The sequence below is a fragment of the Macrotis lagotis genome, chromosome 8, assembly GCF_037893015.1.
Source record: "Macrotis lagotis isolate mMagLag1 chromosome 8, bilby.v1.9.chrom.fasta, whole genome shotgun sequence".
Classification (NCBI taxonomy): domain Eukaryota; kingdom Metazoa; phylum Chordata; class Mammalia; order Peramelemorphia; family Peramelidae; genus Macrotis; species Macrotis lagotis.
The window spans coordinates 51363118-51384464 of NC_133665.1; the positions used below are offsets into that span (position 1 = coordinate 51363118).

The following is a 21347-nucleotide window of genomic DNA, read 5'->3' on the forward strand; positions in this document are numbered from 1 at the left end:
TCCATATGCCTCTTCATTATGTGTGTAAACACAATGATACAAGAAGTATCATGATACAGGTTCATTCTAAACTCCACTAAACACCAGGCCGTATGAAACCTTCAAAATTTCAACTCTCTACTCATGGATGAGTAACACATTTAAGAAATAAGGTAGGGGCGGCTAGGTGGTACAAGTGGATAAAGCACTGGCCCTGGAGTCAGGAGTACCTGGGTTCAAATCCGGTCTCAGACACTTAATACTTAATACCTAGCTGTGTGGCCTTGGGCAAGCCACTTAACCCCATTTGCCTTGCAAAAAACCTAAAAAAAAAAAAAAGGTAATCTAGTCTCTAACTTGAATACCACTAGTTACAGGGGGCTGGCTCATTGGAGCTTACCATTTTTAGACAGTTGTAATTATATAAATTGGAATTTATAAAGGGCTATAGAGAAGGGAAGAGATGCAAAATAACTGTATAGCAGCTGGTACTCACTTTCAATACTATAAGCATATGCTAATGATGTATGTAAAGCTCTATGGGCAACAAACAAAACACCAATTTTTTTTTAATATAAGTAAGTCTAGTTTGAATAATTTTGCCAATCATTTTGGTGGTTTTCAGATACAAAAGAGATATCCTTCAGTCTCTAAGGTAAAACACTTATAAACTTCTGATTTTAGAGAAATGCATCCTGTATTTCCCTAATGTCAAATAGTGCAATAGAACGGGCATTTGACCAGTAGTCAGGATAGTTTTACTATTAACCAGTGGAATAACCTAGGCATTTCACCAAGTCTCAGTTTCCTCTTCTATAAAATGAATAGACTACTATTTGCACTACTTCACAGATTTATTTTGAGGATTTAACAGGTAATGAGCATATAAATTTAAGTTGTTCCCAAATGAACAGATAAGAACAGTTCCCCAACTACTATCTTATAAATAATATGAAAATTATATGGTAACGGTAAAAAAGGAACAATAATAGAAGTAGACTGGCTGCAAAGTAGAAAGGGTGGCAATTAAATACCAACAGTAAAATGAAATAAAGCTAATAAAATGTGAAAAAATGATTTGTTTTTAAAATAAGTACATTATGAGAAGCATTCTTGTATAATAGTCAGGAAGGGTTGGGTTCGCATCCCACAAAAGACACATCCTGGCTGTGTGAGCCTGGACGAATCATTATAGTATCTCTCAATGTTCTAGGAAACTCCCCTAAGGAAAAGCTGTAGAGAAGGGGCTGCTCCCTCTCCCAGTGTCATCACGTGTCCCTATAAGTATTTTTACAGCCCATCCTCCCAGTTAGAACCTATTCACTGTTTTTTTTTTAAACTCTGGAACCAGGCTATAAAAATGTTATTAAGAGAGAGCAACAGGGACAATGGTAGGGAAGAATCCAAATGGAGTACTTCCATTTACTCCAAGACCTTCAGAGAGTATAGTGATGATACAGTGACAGCTTCATCTTTTTTCCATAATTTACAGACCTCCCCCATGAGGTCTTCATGAATTACTATAGCTGTAAAAATTCATTCTTAGCGGTCCACCTTCTGGTAGTGAGCCTCTCCAAGCTTAACATGGTTGATACTGAGAGAGCTGACAACCACTTTCTATCACCTGATTGAAGAAGAGTTTTCCTTCAAGAACCACAATGGGAAATCAAAGCAACACATCATTAGAAGAAGCAGTAAAGTATTAAGTAATAATGGGGAAACAAAGTAACATCAATAAAAGTAGCAGTAATAGTAATAAGAACCTCAGCACTCTCCTGAGATCATTCCCCAGAATTTTTTCCTGGCACTCAATGTGCCTTTCCCTCCCTCTTTCCCAATAACCTACCTTTGCCTTTTCACTGGGTTCACTGGTTGTGCCATAAGAGGTATTGTGCAACTCCTTGGAGACAACACAAAGAAATTCAGCTTGGTCTTCATTTCCATAATTATAAGATGAGCCAATACTGACCAGCTAGAAGAAGATAAACAATGGGTGATAAATAAGTAGAAAAAGAAATTCTTCCTTTTCCCTTCACCTTATCACTGACCATCCTAATGACTTCTGTCCCCCCAAAAAGCTAAAGATGAATCACACAACCCTGCTATTGGGGCAAAATGACTTCCAGGGTAAGGTCTAAAATTCAAGTGTAGTGGGTAGTCCTGTTAGCTAATCAAGACCCCCAAGGAGATCAGATTTTAGTTTACCTAAAAGCTACTTCAAGTATTTATTTATAGAAATTAAGGAGAAAGAATGCTTTTGAAAAGATAATTTTAATGAATTCAAGGAAAACAACTTCTTGAAACACACATACATCTCTCTCTCTCTCTCTCTCTCTCTCTCTCTGTAGGGTCATGTCCTTTATTTCTAACATGTCAGGACATGCTCTTTCCCTCACTGGAACATTCAGTGTATAATTATTTCAATTTTTCTAATTAGACCAGAAGGAGACCATTCAACACCTCAAGGGAGATTGGGGAGGAAGGACAATGAGGATGGGGAACAAAAGCAATAAGAGGATATTTTAAGTAATCCAGCCATTCAGCAATCAGGTCTAGGGTAGCAACTGAACCACATCTCTAAGCAAGACAATGCCATCCAAGCAGTAAACCCTAGAGAAGGCTACTCTAACATGTGAAAGCTATACAAACAAGTTAGTAAGAAAATTGTTCCATTTGTTCTTGGCAAGAAATTACTCCAGGACTTTCTGAGTTTTCTTGTCCCAAGGTGAGAAAATGTAGAGGGAATTACAGAATGGCTTCCCCAAGGATGTGAAGAATAAGTTGTATAAATGATATGTGCCTTCACTGAGTCAATGGGATACAGTGGGAAAAGGAAGGAGCTGAGGTTAGGAATCCAGGTTCAAGTCTTGGTTCTATTCATGATAATTTAATATGTGTCCATGGGCACACTGGGCCCTCCACCAAAAAATAAGTGAGTTGGACCACACGATTTCCTTTTGATTCTAACTTATGATTCTGTGAAGCTTCAACAAATCTTTCACTCAGAGATAGTGTAAAGAACATTATGTAAGAAAAAAAATCTCCATATTGAAAACCTTTCCTATTTTTTCCTAAGGTATAGGCATCAAGAAACAATTCTTAGCCCCCAAAAAACAGCAGATGACTTGCTACTGGGAAACTATATCACTTAGGCAATTTGTGAACTCCTCGAGGGCAGGTATTGTACTGCTTCATTTTTAAAGTCCCAGCTTCCCAGCACTCACAATAGATATATGATGAATAATTGTTCAATTAAGCTGAATTTATGTTCTGAAGCAGAAAAAACACTCAATGGAGGGGTAAGTTAGAACTGAAGCATAAATTTGTGGATTTCCCAATAAACCTTGAGAGCACTGACCTTAGTAGGTCAGTATAGACTATAAGTCACCCCTCTGTCAAAGGGACCCCAAAGAGAAAAGATATTTTCTCAGTTAGATTTACTTCTAGAGAGCAAAGGAAAAACATCGATTTTGCCCTAAGGATGTGTCCTTGCATTAATTTCAGATAAATTTTGGACTATGTCCATTTCATAGACCTTATCAAAGGATAAGAACTTTGTATTAAACATTAAACGTGCAGCAAGAATCAACAGCACATTTGCTAAGCTCCAAAATGGACTAAAAGAACCAGCTCCTTCAGGGTAATACATTATATGTACATTAGGCACATACTAAATGGTTTAGAAGAAGTGAGCCAATACAACCTTCTGCCAGTCCCAAAAGTGGTTATAATATAGGAATATTTCAGTCCATCAGAGACTAAAATATAATATATAGCAGTAAATTCATATCTTCATAAAGGGGCAGGAACATCAAAGTCAATGACATAACAGCTGGGTGAAAAAATGTGAAATTGTTGAACTCTCCACTACACTGGGAATATGTAAAAACAAAGTGAGACAAGAAGTGGGAAGAAGAGGCAAGGTGAGCTCTCCTTTCTTTTGAGGGAACTGAAGTTAAAAATCCTGGCAAAGTTCATAAACAGCTGTTTTGAAGTCAGTCTTCCTTTGTGATCCTCAGAAAACCACTTAACACTGTGCTGCCTCTCCTCAACAAGGAAAGAGAGAACAGCAAGGGTAGCTGCTGCCCAACTGGCAGCAGAGAAGGATGAATAGCAATGAATCCTGGGTGCAGAAAGGTCTCAAGATTTGGAGAAACCACTTTATATCCCTGCTTTAAAATGGCTACATTAGCACCACACTTATAAGCATCCCGCTTTTGCTTGAATTCCTACAGAAATAAAAAACTCTTTACCTCCTGTCCTCCCCCTCCCACCTGAGGCAGCCTATTATTCACTGCTCTACAGCCAGGATGTTTAAGAAGCTCCCCCTTACACCAAGCTAAAATCTCTCTACCTTCAACTGTCATCCATTAGGGAGAATTATACCTTCTGGGAAAAATCAGATTAAATCTATTCACAAAAGAAGTCCTTCAATGGAGAATACAGATGTTCTCAGATAAAGGAGGGGAGGAAAAATTTACCTATCAATCAATTTTATTATGATCAGAATATCTAGAATCAAGAGAACCAGGGTCTATCCTTAGTTCTGTGCATGTGAACAAATCACCACAATTCTAGAAGCCTCTATTTCCCGCTCTCTAGAAAGAAGGCATTTGAACTGGTTATCTCTGCAACACCCAGTTCTACTATGCTATGATTCCTTATTCTATTTTAAGGAGGTATCAGCTTCTAAGAGATTGAGCCATTATTATTCTCTTCACCCTAGATTAGTATTGGGAGTAGGACTCTCAATATCAAATCAGAGGCTTTTATCCATAGTGTCTTTTAGTGCCTGGGCAAGGCCCAGATATTGATCTAATGAATCCAGAAAAATGGCCCTATTCTGCCTTAAATGACAGCTTCTTAGACTCAATCTAACAGCTTTAACTCTCCATTTCCTAGAATTACCAAATTTCCAACTAAACTAATTATAACTTTCCTAAATGAAGTAACATATTACTGTCACCAGTCTACACTAAAAGGAATTGAAGAATGAGCCAGGAATAACCTATATAAAGACTCTGATTTAGAATTTAGAAAATTAAAAACTACCTATTTCCCCCTAGGAAATCCTATGGACAGATTCTCACTGCCTTGGTCAAAATGCAGTGAAGAAAGATGGTATATGTAATGAGGATAATTCTTTCTCCAGCTCATGCCAGAAATCACATCAGCCAAACTGAAGAAAAGTGCAGTATCAATGCTTAGAGTCAGATATGTCTGACCTAATTCAAGTGAAGCTGATCTGGCATACACATGATTCTGTCTTTAGAGAGAACTTCTTTGGGTAAGAAATGTGCTGGTGTTTTGATATCAGATGATTAACACCATGGCTGCTGTCTACTGAGGTAACTTTTTGTTGAATTTTCTGGCTTTTTCTGAACAGCACAGTAACCTGAAGAACTTAATGCAAAATCACAGAAACTACAAATACAAAACTCTAGTCAAAGTTTTCAACATGAACCTCCTTAAACCAGTTTAAGCTCAAGGAGAAAATTAACTTCATTATAGTAAGTGGATAGTAGACAAAGATGCAGTTTATGTACTGAGTATAACTAAGAAATAATACCAATTTGAGGTGAGGCTCAATAAGAAAGGAGATCAAAACCCCTCAACTAGCAAGAAGTTCATTACCTCAATTACTTCTAGTTTCAATGTAGCTGAATAGGTTAGGTACCTAGAAACATATGGCAGAATAGCAGAAGGAGCCTTGAAATCATTCAATCTGATTTTCAGTTCAAGTTAAGCAAAAATTTCAAAATAATCACTCTGTTAATTGGCATAGGCTTCTTCACAAATAATAAAAATACAGGGAAGAAAATCTGAAGTTCTGTCAAGCCACAGACAAAAGAAATTAAAGTTTTCTTCAGGCCTTTCAACCTTTTAATCTAGTAAGTCTTTTTTTAGATTTACAATACATTACCTTTGATGTCATACTTTCAACTTTTTTTTTCTGTTTGATACCCATAAAATATTGTAGCTTATAGAACATACTGCACTTTAGACTACAAAGTGGAAATTTTGGAAAAAAATATATATAATTTAGATCTTGAATTAAGTTAGAATAGACTTCCCCTATTGAATTAGAAATGCTTCTACTATAAATGGGGTTGACCATTTGCTCATCTGAAACATTTAGTATCTTTGTATAAGGCAAAGGAGGTAGAGGGAGCTGAACTAAGAAGGATAATCATCAATAAGAAATTACAAATTGTTTGGGAGAGAAAAAGGAAAAGAAGTGACTACTTCTTTCCTTCTCTAAATTAATTCTACTTCATCAGAGAATGGAAAAATCATTGTCCATTATCAAAGAATTAATAAAAATGGCTTCAGTGAAAGAAAGGCCCTAACTGTGATCTCTTGATTATCTAGTTTGCATATCCTCCAAGATTCTTGGTTCTTTCCTATTGGCTATTCTTATTTCAATAATAAAGTGCTTTTAAAACTATAAAAAAGTTGTAAGGTGTATTATATGTCAATAAATATTATTTTTATGAACTATTTTACTAACAGTATCCATGTACAAAACAGGAAGAAGGAATGAAATCAAATAAGCAATTCCAGTCACTTTGGCGTCAAAGAAATTTGAATGAATTTATGTTTTTTTTTAGATTTTGAAGAATTTCAATTATACATCCTATTCCTGGATTACTACACTTGGTTACTATAAGTAAGAATGAGCCTTGAACTACAAATAGCTCAAGAGAAATAAAAATCTGCTAGAGAAATGAAGAACTGACTAGAAGATGCTGTGATAAATACATAGACTAATTTCAGAGACCTGGAGTTAGTATTCAGTTAAATTTGAGAGGTATAAAATAGTTTTTATGGGAATTAACTTGAAGAATCAACTGCTCTCACAATGAACTAGCCCTTTTGACTCAAAACCTTCTTCCACTCATCACTATTTATATGATGATCATCCAATCCAACCAGTACCTAAGCAGGAAGGCCCTCTATAGCATCCAGACCAACCAGTCTCCAAACAAACCTCTCTTCAGGAAGGAGGAACTCACTACATCCATCACTGTGGATCTTTAAATGAGGAGGCTGGTGTGATGTAGCTGAAAGAGTGCTAGAAGTATATCAAGAGAGAGCCAGGTTTAAGTCTCTGCCCATGGGGGCAGCTGGACAGTGCAGTGCATAAGTACCGGCCCTGGAGTCAGGAGGACCTGAGTTCAAATCTGACCTCAGACACTTAAATAATTACATAGCTATGTGACCTTGGGCAAGTCACTTAACACCATTGTCTTTCAAAAAAAAAGTCTCTGCTCATGACACAGATTTTTGGGTAGATCATGTGACCTCTTGGTTGGAAATAAGATCTGTAGTATTTCACAGCCTTGAGAGGATCAAATGGGATTTTTTAAAAAAAATACTTAGCAAATCATAAAGCACTATATAAATGCAGCTGTTACTGCTGCTATCGCTGTCAATATCCCTGCTTTCAGGTAATAGAATCACTCTGAGATTCTCTGATTCTATAATTATGTACTAGCTACACAAAAAAAGCTATAAAAAGTCAAGTCTAAAGAGAAAGAAACACAATTCTTCCTTACATATAGGGTCCTGAACATTTGTAGGGTATAATTAAATGCCACAGATTAAAAGAAAGTGATGAGAAGCCAATCACAACAGAACCAGCTATGCACCTAAGAAGGAAGCTGTGTGACCTGGAAGCAGCAGGGGGAGGGGGGGAGGGGAAGATAACTTTTAAATGCAAGACATTCATTCATGCAGGTTGTGGCAAGATGGGCTTGGTAAGGGGTGGAAGGGTGGGACACACCTCACTGCAGCATTTCTGGAAACGTGTCTCCTCCCCTCTCACTTCCCGAGACACTATCAGCAGAAACTCTGACTGGTGGTGCCGGCCATAGCCAAAGGCAGGACCTATACTGACAAGCTGCAACAACCAATCAAAGCAAAACACAAACAGAAATCTTGGTGATGCTATAGCAATCAATGTCCCCTGTGTCACAAAGGGTCTTGTTAACCTCTGTGACCCGCATCCTTCTCCATGGTCATGAACATGCAAAATTTCCCAGGACCAGGGTTCCAATGGTATTACAGTTTGTATAAACCCTTTCTATACTAGTACATGGGAAGAGAGAAAATTAAGTTCTATTTGCCTTTGATCCCCTTCCCCAAGTTTGATTTTAAGGGCAAATCAGAGTACTCTACAAGTATGATCAATTACTTCAAATGACTTGGGGTAAATAATCCCTTAACTAGGAAGGAAAGCAACAACTTCTTTTTTCCTGGGCCTACAGGAGTTGTAATAATAATAATAATAATATAGGACCAAATTCACTGCAAGATGAAAAAGAATAACTAAAAAAAATTTATCAGTAAGGATCATCTTCCTCAAGTCCCAAAATACCCCACCCTTCCACACCAAACTGTAACCTCCCAGAAGCAAGCAGTTTCATTGTCACTACTAGATGCCTTGTATAGTGCCTTATTTATAATAGGCACTCAATAAATAGCTATGAAGTTCAACGGAAAGATGGGTCATTAAGAGTTGAAGTTAAGACTGATTTTTCTCCTATACAACCAACAGCTCTTGGGGTGGGGGGGGATCACTTAAAATTTAGCATCTTGGTTTCGTTTATAAAAATGGATATAGGAATTACAAGACCATGAAGAAAATTTGAAATCTCAATCAAAAGGAACAAACAGCATGTAGGTGAAAGACTATGCAATAATAAAAGAAATAAAAACAAATCATAGTCTGATGCATAGAAACAAACTAGGATGAGAAGGAAAGGCAAGGAAAAGATATGGAGTTGGGAAGAGAAAACTGAAAATTTATAGAAACAATTGCCAGCAGAACAAATAAAATAAATGCGAAGAAAGTAGCACATAGTGACTTACTTGGCAAACTAATTTCACTAACAAAGAAGAGAGGAAAATATTCAGTAACAAGTAAAGACAAAGAAGGAAGGACATTTATCTTAGACTAATGATATAAAAGAATGGAAGAGAAACAAAGCAAAAAACATCCCCCCCCCACTCCCACAGCAAAAGCACTCAAAAGTCAGGGCACCATTCCCTTTGGGGGAAAGATGAAATGAAAGAGCAGAGAAAGGGAGGGGCAGAGAAAAAAGGAAAGAGGGGGAGAGGAGAAACAAACAGGTAAGAAGCCATCATAGGTCATTTAACTTCCATTAAGAAGACATTACTAGAAATGGAGTAGATTATGGAGAATATAAAGGGGAACACAAACATCTTGAAATAAGCACATTAAGAAAGGAGTTTACAAAGATGCTGTAGCAACAAAAGAGGATAAGGTTTCCCTAAATCGAAAGGCAGCAGTTTTTTCCCCATTTCTGATTTCTGTGGTTGATTCAAGAGGGGGAGGCAGTAAATGTGGTTTTTACTTTGATTTCATTCTCTATTTGCTGGCTTAAAGCACCTGAACCTTAAGATATACCTTACTTCCAGAAATCAGTAAAGTAGTAATGAGGATATTGGAAGTAGAATATTCAATTACCAGTCCCTTGAGCCATCAAGCATTAAAACACAATTCCTTTGTCATTAGCATTTAGAAGAATTTATAGTTTATAAAATAGTGATATAGATGTTTCAAACCATTCCAATTCTGTAACATTAGGAAAAGAAAAATAACCTCCAATCTCCCCAACATTCCTCTTTACCTGCTCAAACTTCCAGCCATCAGACATGGTTGAAACCATTTGGGTGAGTTCTTCCTCTTGACATTGAAGCACTCTGTAGACATGCTTGACTGGCACCTATTAAAGAAAAATGCCATGTATTCAGAAAACTTGCATACAACACAATTATCAGTAGATAACATTTCTTCCACCTGGAATCCACAAAAAAGGTCATGCAACAAATTTTTAAATTCAGATTACCTTGGTTATTTTAAAGCCCTGGTGAAATACAAAGCTTAGGTTAGAATAAAAGGAATGTATTCATAAAGATTGGAAGTTAATATTAGTGATGGTGGCTGTTTTTCTACTCTCTCATTTCTCCTTTTAAAATATTCCTACCACTTATTTCCAAATAAAAAGACAATGTCCTCAAAATTCAAAGGGTTCCACTGCAGCTGGAAATTATCATATATTCACTCATTTATTTTTCTTCCAGAGAGAAAATTATCAGGCGAATAAGGCTTTGAATAGCCAGTAGAGAATTTAACCATTAAAACTTTAGAAATCTTCCAAATATGCTGTCTCTTCCATTGAAATGGGAATCTCTTGTGAGAAGAGACTGTCTTAGTTTTTTTGATGTGTATTCCCTAAAATGCATATAGAAAGAGCTTATTCATAAATGTCTCATTCATTCATGTAATGTTGGCAATCAATTCACTTTATTCCTACCATTTTAATAACTGCCTCAGAATCTCAGAAAATTATGGATACATTGATCCCTTCCTATGTTCTAAGCATAATTTTTTTATTTTCTAATTTTGAAAGACCCAAAAAGTTAGTATGGAAAGGCTCTTGTTTGTAAATTATTTCTCCAGTATTTAGTTATATACTCCAGTTCTAAGCATAATTCAAAATATAATGGCTACTATTTATCATAAAAATGCATTCCTCTTTCTGTGGTCAGCTCAGAAGCATTTGGTTCTTACTAATAGAAAATGTCATAACCAGAAGAATCTAATCTGTCCCCATGCTATAGATTCCTATTGAAAATCATAGTTGAGGGCGGCTAGGTGGTGCAGTGGATAGAGCACCGGCTCTGGAGTCAGGAGTACACTGAGTTCAAATGCGGACTCAGACACTTAATTACCTAGCCGTGTGGCCTTGGGCAAGCCACTTAACCCCATTGCCTTGGGGGAAAAAAAAAAGAAAAGAAAAAGAAAATCATAGTTGAAGAATGAAATGACCAGTAGGTGAGTAAAACGAGCCTACCCAGGATGTCCCATGAGAAGGGCTCACAGACCTGGGCTAGCAACTAGGATAACCTACTTCAAGATGGGTATTTTGAGCTTCTCAAATTAGGAATTCAACCTGAGAATTGTCTAATAAAAAAGGACTCATGATGGTTAAATTCTTTGCTGCTAATATATACATATATATATATATGTATGTATGTATATGTATATGTATATGTATATATATATATATTATCATCTGCATTCTGACTTCTCATTTTCACTGATTCTTATAATGAAGTCCTGTCTAATTACAAAACAAATGGGTACTTTTAATGTGTAAAGAAATGAATGGGGAAGAAAAGGGGAAAGAAAACCTAGTTGAGCTCAGTTTAGCCCAATTAACCAGAAAAAATGAAGATGGCCTCATTTTGAAAATAAATTTAACTTGTAAAGAATGGTGGATTAGGAAAGAGAAAAAATGAAAACTTACAGAAGTAGACATATATACAAAATTACATACACATTCCTATAAATGTGCATTTAAAAAAATAAGCAACATACTTTTACAATAACAAAAAGTGAAAAAGATCCTGTGACTGAAAAGTAATCCTACTACTGCTTTTATATCAGTCAGTTACATTTCTAGAGCATCTTTTAATGGAATATATGTCAAATGTTCATTTCTAATTCAGAGACTTGGGAAACATTTTTTCATAGAAACAATGCTATAAAGGGTAGTTTCCCAAATCAGTTCACAAAAGTCTTATCTCACATATGATGCAACTGAATTGTAGGATGAACAGAATATTTCATTCTGGTGAAATAAGTTTTTTTAACTGACAATGCCAACCAACCACACAGCTACTCCCTTCTTTACACCCCACAAAAGCCCCTTCCAAGATGATATGAAATTCATGGGGAAGGAAAAGGAGAAGGAAGGACAATATGGATTTCTGATACCACTGGTTATGACAGGGACAGAAATAAGGACAGATGCCAGAGGTGGCTGAACTACCTATGAGGTGGGTGGGTAAATTTTCCAACAAGCTAAGCTTACTGACAGGTAAAGGCTCTCAAAGGAAAAAATATGGGGCCTTTCAAGGCAAACAAGGTAACAATGCTAATACAATAGAGGTATATGGGGAAAGAGATCAGCAGTAAGGTGGCAGCAATCATTTATGTACAAGATTTTGTATATACTGAGCTTTCTCTGATAAAATAAACTTTAGAATTGGTGGGAAAAATATTTTACTGGGATTCCAAAGATCTAGGTTCCTAGTCCTTATTTTACTACAGACTCAATGTGTAGTCTTAGGCAAGTTGTTTTTCCTATGGAGACTTCAGTTTCCTCTTCAGTCAAATGAAGAAGCTGGATGATCACAAAGGTTCCTTCCAGCTCTGACTCCTGAATCTTTCTACAAATATTTAAATATTATGAAAGTGAAAGGTAAGCAGAGTGGGAAGCAAACTAAAGTTTAGATATAAAAAAAAGAAAATGGACAAAATCAGTTCATTTCCAAAGGAATACAACAAAGCATCAGGTAAAATTAAAGGAATCTCTAGGAGATACAAATGAAAAACTATCTTATCTTTTGAGAAGGGATGGGGGATGGAAGTTGGAAGTGGGAGGATCTGACTTGGTGATTACAGGGAAACACTTCTCATGAAATCCCATTCTTGTTCTTTTAAATTCACAGCAAGGTATTTTCCCTAAGAAACAATTCATGGGATGTGACATCCTCAAGAATGGTAAAAAATTTTCACTTAAGTGAGTGGTTTGATAATTATAAATGGACATAATAGCAGTATTATGAATGGAAAATCAGAGCACAGCTGGGAAGCAATAAAAGAGTTTTAGATAGTTTTCTTTTTTTTTAAGGTGATTCTGACTCCACTATTAACAATGGTGACTTTTAGGAAAGAAGTTGGCAGTCATTGCACTGGGAAGGCCCTGGCTAATAGCAGAGTCTAAATTGGCTAGATGGGAAGGGATCAGCTGTGCTTTCAACTGTAAAACTGTCTGGCTCAGGAACAGAGTCTAATGGTTTCAATGCATTAGAAGATGCAGGGATAGAGCTTACCACAAATATACACACTTAATGGACAGCCAGGGAGTCTCTACTAGTTTGGCTCAATGTTCATATCATACCTCTGCTACAATTGCTCAGCAGATTCTCTTTCTTTAAGAACACTCTAACAAAATTGATCATCACACAAATCATGTCTTCTACCAGTTACCAGATCATTTTTCCTTCTTTCTAAAGAAGTGAAATGTAACTGGCTCACTGTCTTCCTCTTCTGAAATCCTACCTTTATTCTAGGGCATCTCAACATTCAACCACAATTGTTCTACTTCAATTATCAAAAATGCTATCAATTCCTCTATCTGATCCTAATCTATCATTCTCTCATTATGCTTTTCCCTAAACATTCTCACTGTGATCTCTCATATTTCGACCCAGTACCTTCTCGGGAATTATTCCTGCTCTGACTTCACTGTTTCCCTTTCCTTATCTCAATCCTACAGTTACTCAGGATGACTATTACAATGTCCTCCTCAGTTTTTGAATTCTCCATTCCCTTTAGCCTATTGCCACTCATTTTACCAGGTTCCTCACTCCTACTTCCTGTTTGTTAAAAAGGGCTGGACAACTTAACAATTTTGATCAATTCAGTGATCCATGACAATTCTAAAGGACTCATGATGAAAAATGCTATCCATTTCCAAATAGAAAACTGATGGACTTTGGATTTTCGAGTATACAGACTGATGCATATTTTTTCTTTCTTTTTATTTTTTCCCACAAAATGATTAATGTGGAAATATTCTGCATAACATGCATTATGACTATCATATTTCTGGCCTTCTCAATAGTTGGGGGAGAGTATCAAAGGAAGATAATTTAGAATTCATAAAATTTTTTTAAAAGCTTGAAAAAAGTCATATAATTGCACTACCTGGGTCTACTATAAATTTATGCTCCTAATCCATTACTGGTCCAAAATTCCCTATTGAAGGTACCATCATGCTTGCAAGTCTCTCAAGTTCATAATGTTGACATTATTTTTTATTTATCACTCTATATAAATCCAAATCCTGCTACTTTTTATTCATTCATTCATTCATTCATTCATTCATTCATTCATTTATTGCAAGGCAATGGGGTCAAATGACTTGCCTATGGTCACACAGATAGTTATTAACTATCCAAGATCACATTTGAACTCAGGTCCTCCTGACTCCAGGGCCAGTGCTCCATCTACTGAGTCACCTAGCTGCCCTTATCCTTCTACTTTTTTTGTAAAATATGTCTTAATGCTATTTTTATTTTTATGTCCTTTACATTTCTCATTACAACCCTGTCAGAGAGAGTCATCTCTTATAATAAAGAATAAGAGGGTGGGGTGGCTAGGTGGCACAGTGGATAGAGCACTGGCCCGGAGTCAGGGGACCTGAGTTCAAATCTGGCCTCAGACACTTAATAATTACCTAGCTGTGTGGCCTTGGGCAAACCACTTAACCCCACTGCCTTGCAAAAAAAAAAAAAACCCTAAAAAAAAAAGAATAAGAGAAAGAAAAAGAGTTAAGCAAAACTAACCAATTTTGTCAGGAAGCGTTTGATGGAGGTGGATGAGGAAGGGGTGAGAGTATAGAAAAGATGCTTTCTCACAGCTCTTCTATAATAATAAATTATAATTTGAAAGAATTCAATTCTGACTAGCTTTTGGCTGTCATTTTCATTCACATTCCATTCACACATAACACTGTGTGCATGATTTCTTGGTTTTGCTTACTTCATTTTGAGTCAGTTCATCAAAGTCTTTTCATGGTTGTTTGTATTCATGCTTGTCATTTTTTAGCTGACAATATTCCATGAAACCCATGTACCATAATTTCTTTAGTCCTTCTCCATTGAACAGGGTTCTATTTTGATTCAAGTCCTTTGCTATCTGGGGAGGGGAAGTGGGAAGGGAGGGTGGAGGGAAACTTTGTAACTTGGAAATATATATGTACAAAGGATGAAAATTTAAAAAGTCCTTTGCTATCAAAAGTGTTGTCATAAATAATTTAGTGTATATATGAGGGCCTTCTGTTTTGTCACTGACCTCCTTGGAGCATATGCCTCTATCTCTGGCTCAAAAGGTAGACTCTTTAATCATTTCTTTGTAAAAATCCTAATTGCTTTTCAAAATGATTAAAACAATTCACAAGCTCCACCTAAATAGTATTAATGACTATCTTTACATAATCCCTCCAACACTGAAAATTCCCATCTTTTTGTTACCTTTGCCAGTTTGTAGAGTGCAAGGTGAACTTCAAGGTTCTATAGGCAAATCTTGCCATTTCCATCTCTACAAAACCTCTTGCATCCAACTTTTTCTCATTATTTACACAGATCATCCTTACCTTTTACCTGGACTGTTAAAATAAGAGGCTTCCTAATTAATTTCTTTGCCTCAAGCATCTCTCATTTCACTCCACCCCCTCCATAAAATAACCAAAGTGATTTTCCTATGTGGAAAGACTTACATGATCTGATAATGTTGAATTCAGTGAGCAGAACACCAGGAGAACACTGCATACAGTAACAGCCATATTGTGTGATGATAAATAATGACAGTAGTCCAAGACAATTCTAAAAGACTTGTGATGGAAAATGCCATCCACATCCAGAGAAAGAACTATGGAGTCTGAATGCAGATCAAAGTATTTATTTTCACTTTTTTTAAATTTGTTTTTGTTTTTTCTTTCTTGGGGTTTCCCCCTTTTTTCTGATTCTTCTTTTAGTCACAAGATTAACATGGAAATGTTTAATATGATTGTGCCTATATAACCAGATTGCTTGATGTTTTATGGAGGGTAAGAAAAAAAAAATTTTTTTTAAACAAAAATGAATGTTAAAATAAATGCTTGTTGACTGTGGAACAAAAAGTCAAAGTGATTTTCCTTAAAAACTAGTTTTGACATCCTTATTCAAACCGCAATAGCTCCCTTTTGCCTCTAGGATTAGATTCCTTGGTTTGGAAGGCCTAACCCGCTTTACTAATTTCAATATACATGGACTCCCCTTTTCCTTCTTGCTATTCCTTCCTCAGGTTACTCCATTTATTATCTGAACTGTCTGTCTTGATATCAGAAAGGCTTTATCTAATCTGTCTCATAGAATCTTACTTCCTTCAAGGCTCAGTCCTAGTCTAGAGCTTCCTTCTACAAAGTCTTTCCTGATCAACTACTAAGTACCCTACCTTCTAAATTACCTTGCATTTATTTTGTATTACACATGTACTTAAGTGCTACTGTCTTACCTAATAGAGTATAATGACTATTCCACCCCTCCTCCTTCCAGTGCCCGGCACAGCACCTAACACACATATACAGACACTAAATAAATCCCAAAGTTCAAAAAAATTACACATAACCTGAAACGTTTTTCTGCCAGCTACATATAAAGAGCATTTTTCCCATCAGTTTGCTACTTCCTTTTGTGATCTTTGGAACAGCTCTATAATGAAAAACAGTAAAGTGAAGATTTTTCTGTCCAAACATCCTGCATGTGAGCTACAAAATAAAGAGAATGATAATGATGATGTCACAAAAGGTTTGGTGGACTGGTTCATCAGGGACTGGATGACTGAAGAGGGAAAAGAAACATTTTAAAACTTGTATAGCCACAATCCAAAGACCTCACTAGAGAGGGCAGGACCTATGTACCAAAATTAGATGCCCATCCCAAAAAGATGCCCAAAACCATCAGAGAACAGAAAAGAGTGAATCATGTTGACTTCTTACCTCAGGAGTACAAAGATTAGATTAGTCAGCAGTCTCACCTGTGATGTTTTGCTGTCTCGTTCTCTAATTTTGTCCTTTACAAGTTTTATTAGTGAAGTGATGTTATAAAATTCAGCTTCCTCCAGAACCCCTAGTGTGATATTAAAAAAAAAGTCATTTTTAAAGGAACTTTGCATGAAATTTATAAGCTTCCTAGAAAATAAAATGAACTGGCTCTTCGGAGAATATTCTTAGTTGTTTCTTTTAAAAAAAAAACAACAATTTTCCTTTGTGGAAAAATAGCTCTTCATATTCCTTGTATTTTCCTCCATTTGAAACCTTTCTACTTTAAAGGAATCTTCAAATCAAGTCTGGAAGGACTCTACAAAGTCAACTAAGGAAATTATTTTTTTTTAATTTTTTTAAAATTTATTTTTATTAAAGGTATTATTTGAGTTTTACAATTTCCCCCAATCTTGCTTCTTGCTTCCCCCCCCCCCCACGGAAAGCACTCTGTCAGTCTTTACTTTGTTTCCATGTTGTACCTTGATCCAAATTGGGTGTGATGAGAGAGAAATCATATCCTTAAAGAGAACAGAATTCTCAGAGGTAACAAGATCAGACAATAAGATATCTGTTTTTTTTTTCTAAATTAAAGGGACTAGTCCTTGTACTTTGTTCAAACTCCACAGCTCCTTATCTGGATACAGATGGTACTCTCCTTTTTGCAGACAGCCCAAAATTGTTCCCAATTGTTGCACTGATGGAATGAGCAAGTCCTTCAAGGTTGAACATCACTCCCATGTTGCTGTTAAGAGGGTACAGTGTTTTTCTGGTTCTGCTCATCTCACTCAGCATCAGTTCATGCAAATCCCTCCAGGTTTCCCTGAAATCCCGTCCCTCCTGGTTTCTAATAGAACAATAGTGTTCCATGACATACATATACCACAGTTTGCTAAGCCATTCCCCAATTGAAGGACATTTACTGGATTTCCAATTCTTTGCCACCACAAACAGGGCTGCTATAAATATTTTTGTACAAGTAATGTTTTTACCCTTGTCCCTCATCTCTTCAGGGTATAGACCCAGTAGTGGTATTGCTGGGTCAAAGGGTATGCACATTTTTGTTGCCCTTTGGGCAATAGTTCCAAATAGCTCTCCAGAAGGGTTGGATGAGTTCATAGCTCCACCAACAGTGTAATAGTGTCCCAGATTTCCCACATCCCTTCCAACAATGATCATTATCCTTCCTGGTCATACTGGCCAATCTGAGAGGTGTGAGGTGGTAACTCAGGGAAGCTTTAATTTGCATTTCTCTATTAATGATTTAGAACATTTTTTCATATGGCTATGGATTGCTAACTAAAGAAATTCTTATAGTTCTTCAAAGAATAACAAAATAATTAATACACAGTCTTTGTAATGCACAGATATTTGAGGGACAGGCAATCCAACACCTGATTCAAGGCTAGGTAGAGAAAAAGCTGTGTGGACTGAGATTCAGAGGTTAAATGACTTTCCTAGAGTTTCTTCATCAATTTGAGAACGAGGCCTTTACTTTTTCTTTTCCAGGACTCCTGCACAGAATGTGATTTTTAAATTGCAAAGCACTAAAAGAAACCTGAACTCTCATCACTCTCACAATCCTTGTCATTGTCTACTAGATAATTCGTACTAAGACACAGCAACAGGTTTGCATCTTAATCCATGATGCTGTTTACCTTGAATGCCTAAAATATAAATGGATCAGTAGATACTTTAACTGTATGATAAAGAGAGATGAAGTGGATTCATTTTCAACCATTAATTGACTAATATAAGGAAAGCACTAGATGTTCAAAGCAATAGAACTTTAAAACTTGACACTCTAAGGTGGAACCTAGCACTATTTTTCCTAAGCTAAATATTGGTCCAATTAAGTAACATTTAAACACTGTACCAGACTTATAAAGATACAGTTTGATTTATAGTTTCTTCTTCCTAGTGATGGTATCAAATATTCATGCTGTCATGAACATGTGAAATGTCTTTTGTCACTTACAGACATTTCTTTCAAACCAGTCAGAATCTAATTAAAAATGAATGTGATTTGCAAAATATGATGTCTTATCTATTTTTATCCAAAGAACCTATGAAATAGCCTAGAGAATTCTCCCTTTCCAAACAAGCTTCGAGAACCACTACTTTTTAATATGGAATTAATTCTGAGATCAAATTAATCCTGAGATCAAACCATGATCACGAGGATTCTGACTGAAGAAATCTGAGCAGAATTTAGAAGTATATTACTATGTCAAATGTTCCTGAATATTTAACTCAGAATAGTATTTTGGAAACTTAAATGAATGTCAGTTATTATTATATCATCTGAAAAGTCTTTCATTTGTTCAAAGTACAAAGATTTCAGACTCCATCTTAACCGTTATTTATATTTAAGAATATGAGTATGCTTATGGTCAAATATAGACTACAAATCAAAAAGTGAACTGAAACAGCCTACTCACTATCAGTTCTTGCTATTAGCTCTACATTTTAAATCCTTGCAAGAAGAACTTCTAATTTAGCATCACCAAATCATTCTGGTAGATAGGGAAGAATGCACAGTCTGAGATACAGGTTCCTATACAAGTCTAAATGATACTTCTCCTTTAGGAAACAGAGTATTAATTAGCATTTTTGTCTTAGAAACACATTATGAAGACTCCAGCCATTCTCACCTTATTTCATTAAAGGAAATATTAAGTAGAAAGTTTTCAACTTACCCTCCTCTGCGAGGTCCTTATTAATGACCAGTTTCCCATGTCTCAAATAGTTCAAGACAGGTCCAAAATAGGTGGGATCTCTGTCTATTAAATAGGCACCTGTTTCATCCTACAATAAACAAAACATTGATAAAAAATAAATTCCAATTAATTCAACAAACATTAGGGCTCTGATATGTGCAAAACACTGAACTAGATTAAAGATCCAACCAAAGTGGTCTGAAAGTGCCCCTATTCATACAGTTGGAGGAAACCTCAAGTTACCTATTATCCTCTAGACCAATCCATTACTTGTTGAAATTCAGCCTCCAATTGAACTCTTCCAATAAGAAAGAACTTACTATTTATCTTGAGGTAGCCCATTTCACTTTAAATAAATTAATTTTAATAAAAATTTTCTGTCCTTGAGTCTAAATTTTCCTCCTTCAAACTTCAACCCATGATGGTTCAAATCCCACCTCTGACAATACCAGCTGCGTGAATATGGGTAAATTGCTGCTTAACCTTTCAATGTACCAAGCAACCCTCTAAGACTCTAACTGACAGGTAAGTTGCTGATCTTTATCAGTGGAGGTGGTATTCCTTTCAAGAGCTCCCTCTACCATTGCATCTATAAATCAGAATTAAAAGTATAAGTGAGAATTGGGAAGAACTTTAGTATTCATCTAGGGCAACCCCTTGATTTTAGAGACAATGAAAGAAACACAAAGAAGTAAATAACTGACCGAGCTCACATGGGTAAATATTAAATAGCAGAGATGAGATCTGACCTCACTGATCTTTCTATTAAATCACACTACACCTGGAATGAGTGGAAGAACTTAAGGCAAGGCTGGTCAATTATATAGGAGACATATATGTCCTATAGATAGATTGTAGAGGTTTAACTTCTGAATGACACTGAAAATATACCAAGAAGTCAATATTATTTATGTTCTGATATTCAGTTAAAAAAATCTAAGAAATTAGGAATACTTAGTCCAGACAAAGAAGACTTCTTGTTATTGAATCATTTCAGTCATATCCAACTATCAAGGACCCCATCTGAGATTTTCTTGGCAAAGATACTGAAATGATTTGCCATTTCTTTCTCTAGCTCATTTTATAGATGAGGAAACAGCTTAACAGGGTTAAATGACTTACCCAAGATCACACAACTATTAAGTATCTGAGGGCAGATTTGAATTTAGGAAGATGAGTTTTCCTGATTTCAAGCCCAGTCCCACCAAGTTCACCACAAAAACTTAAGGAAGTACATAATCACTGCCTTGAAATATGTGAAAGGTTGGCATATGGATGAAGGAATATATTCATTTCATTTGGTACCAGAAGAAAGAATGAACTAGGACTAAGAGGTAGAAATTATAGGAATAAAATCAGTGCTCTTCAAATATAAAATAACTTCCTTAAGATAATTATGGATTTACCATCATTGGAGGTCTTTAAATAGAACAGACTGAAAGACTACTTATAAAAGATGTAGTAAGAGGTTTACTACTCTCAGTATCACAGTATTTGACTTGAAAGAGAATTCAATGGTCATCTAACCCCATGTCAATAGTTTTAAGGAATTCCCCCCCCCATAATATACATGAAAATTGTTCATCTAACATCTGCTAGAAGACCTCTTAGGAGGGAGATCTCACTATATTGGAGGCATTCCATTTCACTTCTGGGAAGTTATTATTAGGAGTGTTTTTCTGAAATGAAGCCAAAATTGACTTCTCTGTAACTTCTACTCACTGCTTCTGATTCTGTCCTCTGGAAAACAAATTTAACATACCTTCCACATAACAGTCCTTCAAGTACTTGGAAACAACTAGAACATCCCCTTGAGTATATATGGTTTATCTTTTGCACTTGAAGAGGGCAATGACATCTCAATAGTAGAGTCAAGGTACAATCCGTTCAACTGTGGCTAACAGATTGTGGCTAATAGGAGCTTGGAGGGCTTCACAACAGGATCGGTACAAATCTTAACATTTGG

At 36.1% G+C, this 21347-nt stretch overlaps 1 protein-coding gene across 2 annotated transcripts in view; it reads right to left on the reverse strand.

Annotated features, from left to right (window-relative positions):
• Nucleotides 1-21347, reverse strand: part of KCTD5 (potassium channel tetramerization domain containing 5) — a 79192-nt gene that overhangs the window by 17727 nt on the left and 40118 nt on the right. Inside the window, exons 2-6 of one of the 2 annotated variants that reach the window (XM_074196959.1) lie at nucleotides 19361-19469; nucleotides 16658-16749; nucleotides 9636-9731; nucleotides 7766-7882; nucleotides 1826-1951 (exon numbers count right to left, since the gene is read on the reverse strand). In XM_074196959.1, the coding sequence (XP_074053060.1) occupies nucleotides 1826-1951; nucleotides 7766-7882; nucleotides 9636-9731; nucleotides 16658-16749; nucleotides 19361-19469 (540 nt within the window). The remainder of the gene's footprint in view (nucleotides 1-1825; nucleotides 1952-7765; nucleotides 7883-9635; nucleotides 9732-16657; nucleotides 16750-19360; nucleotides 19470-21347) is intronic. The other variant, XM_074196960.1, reaches the window with a different exon arrangement.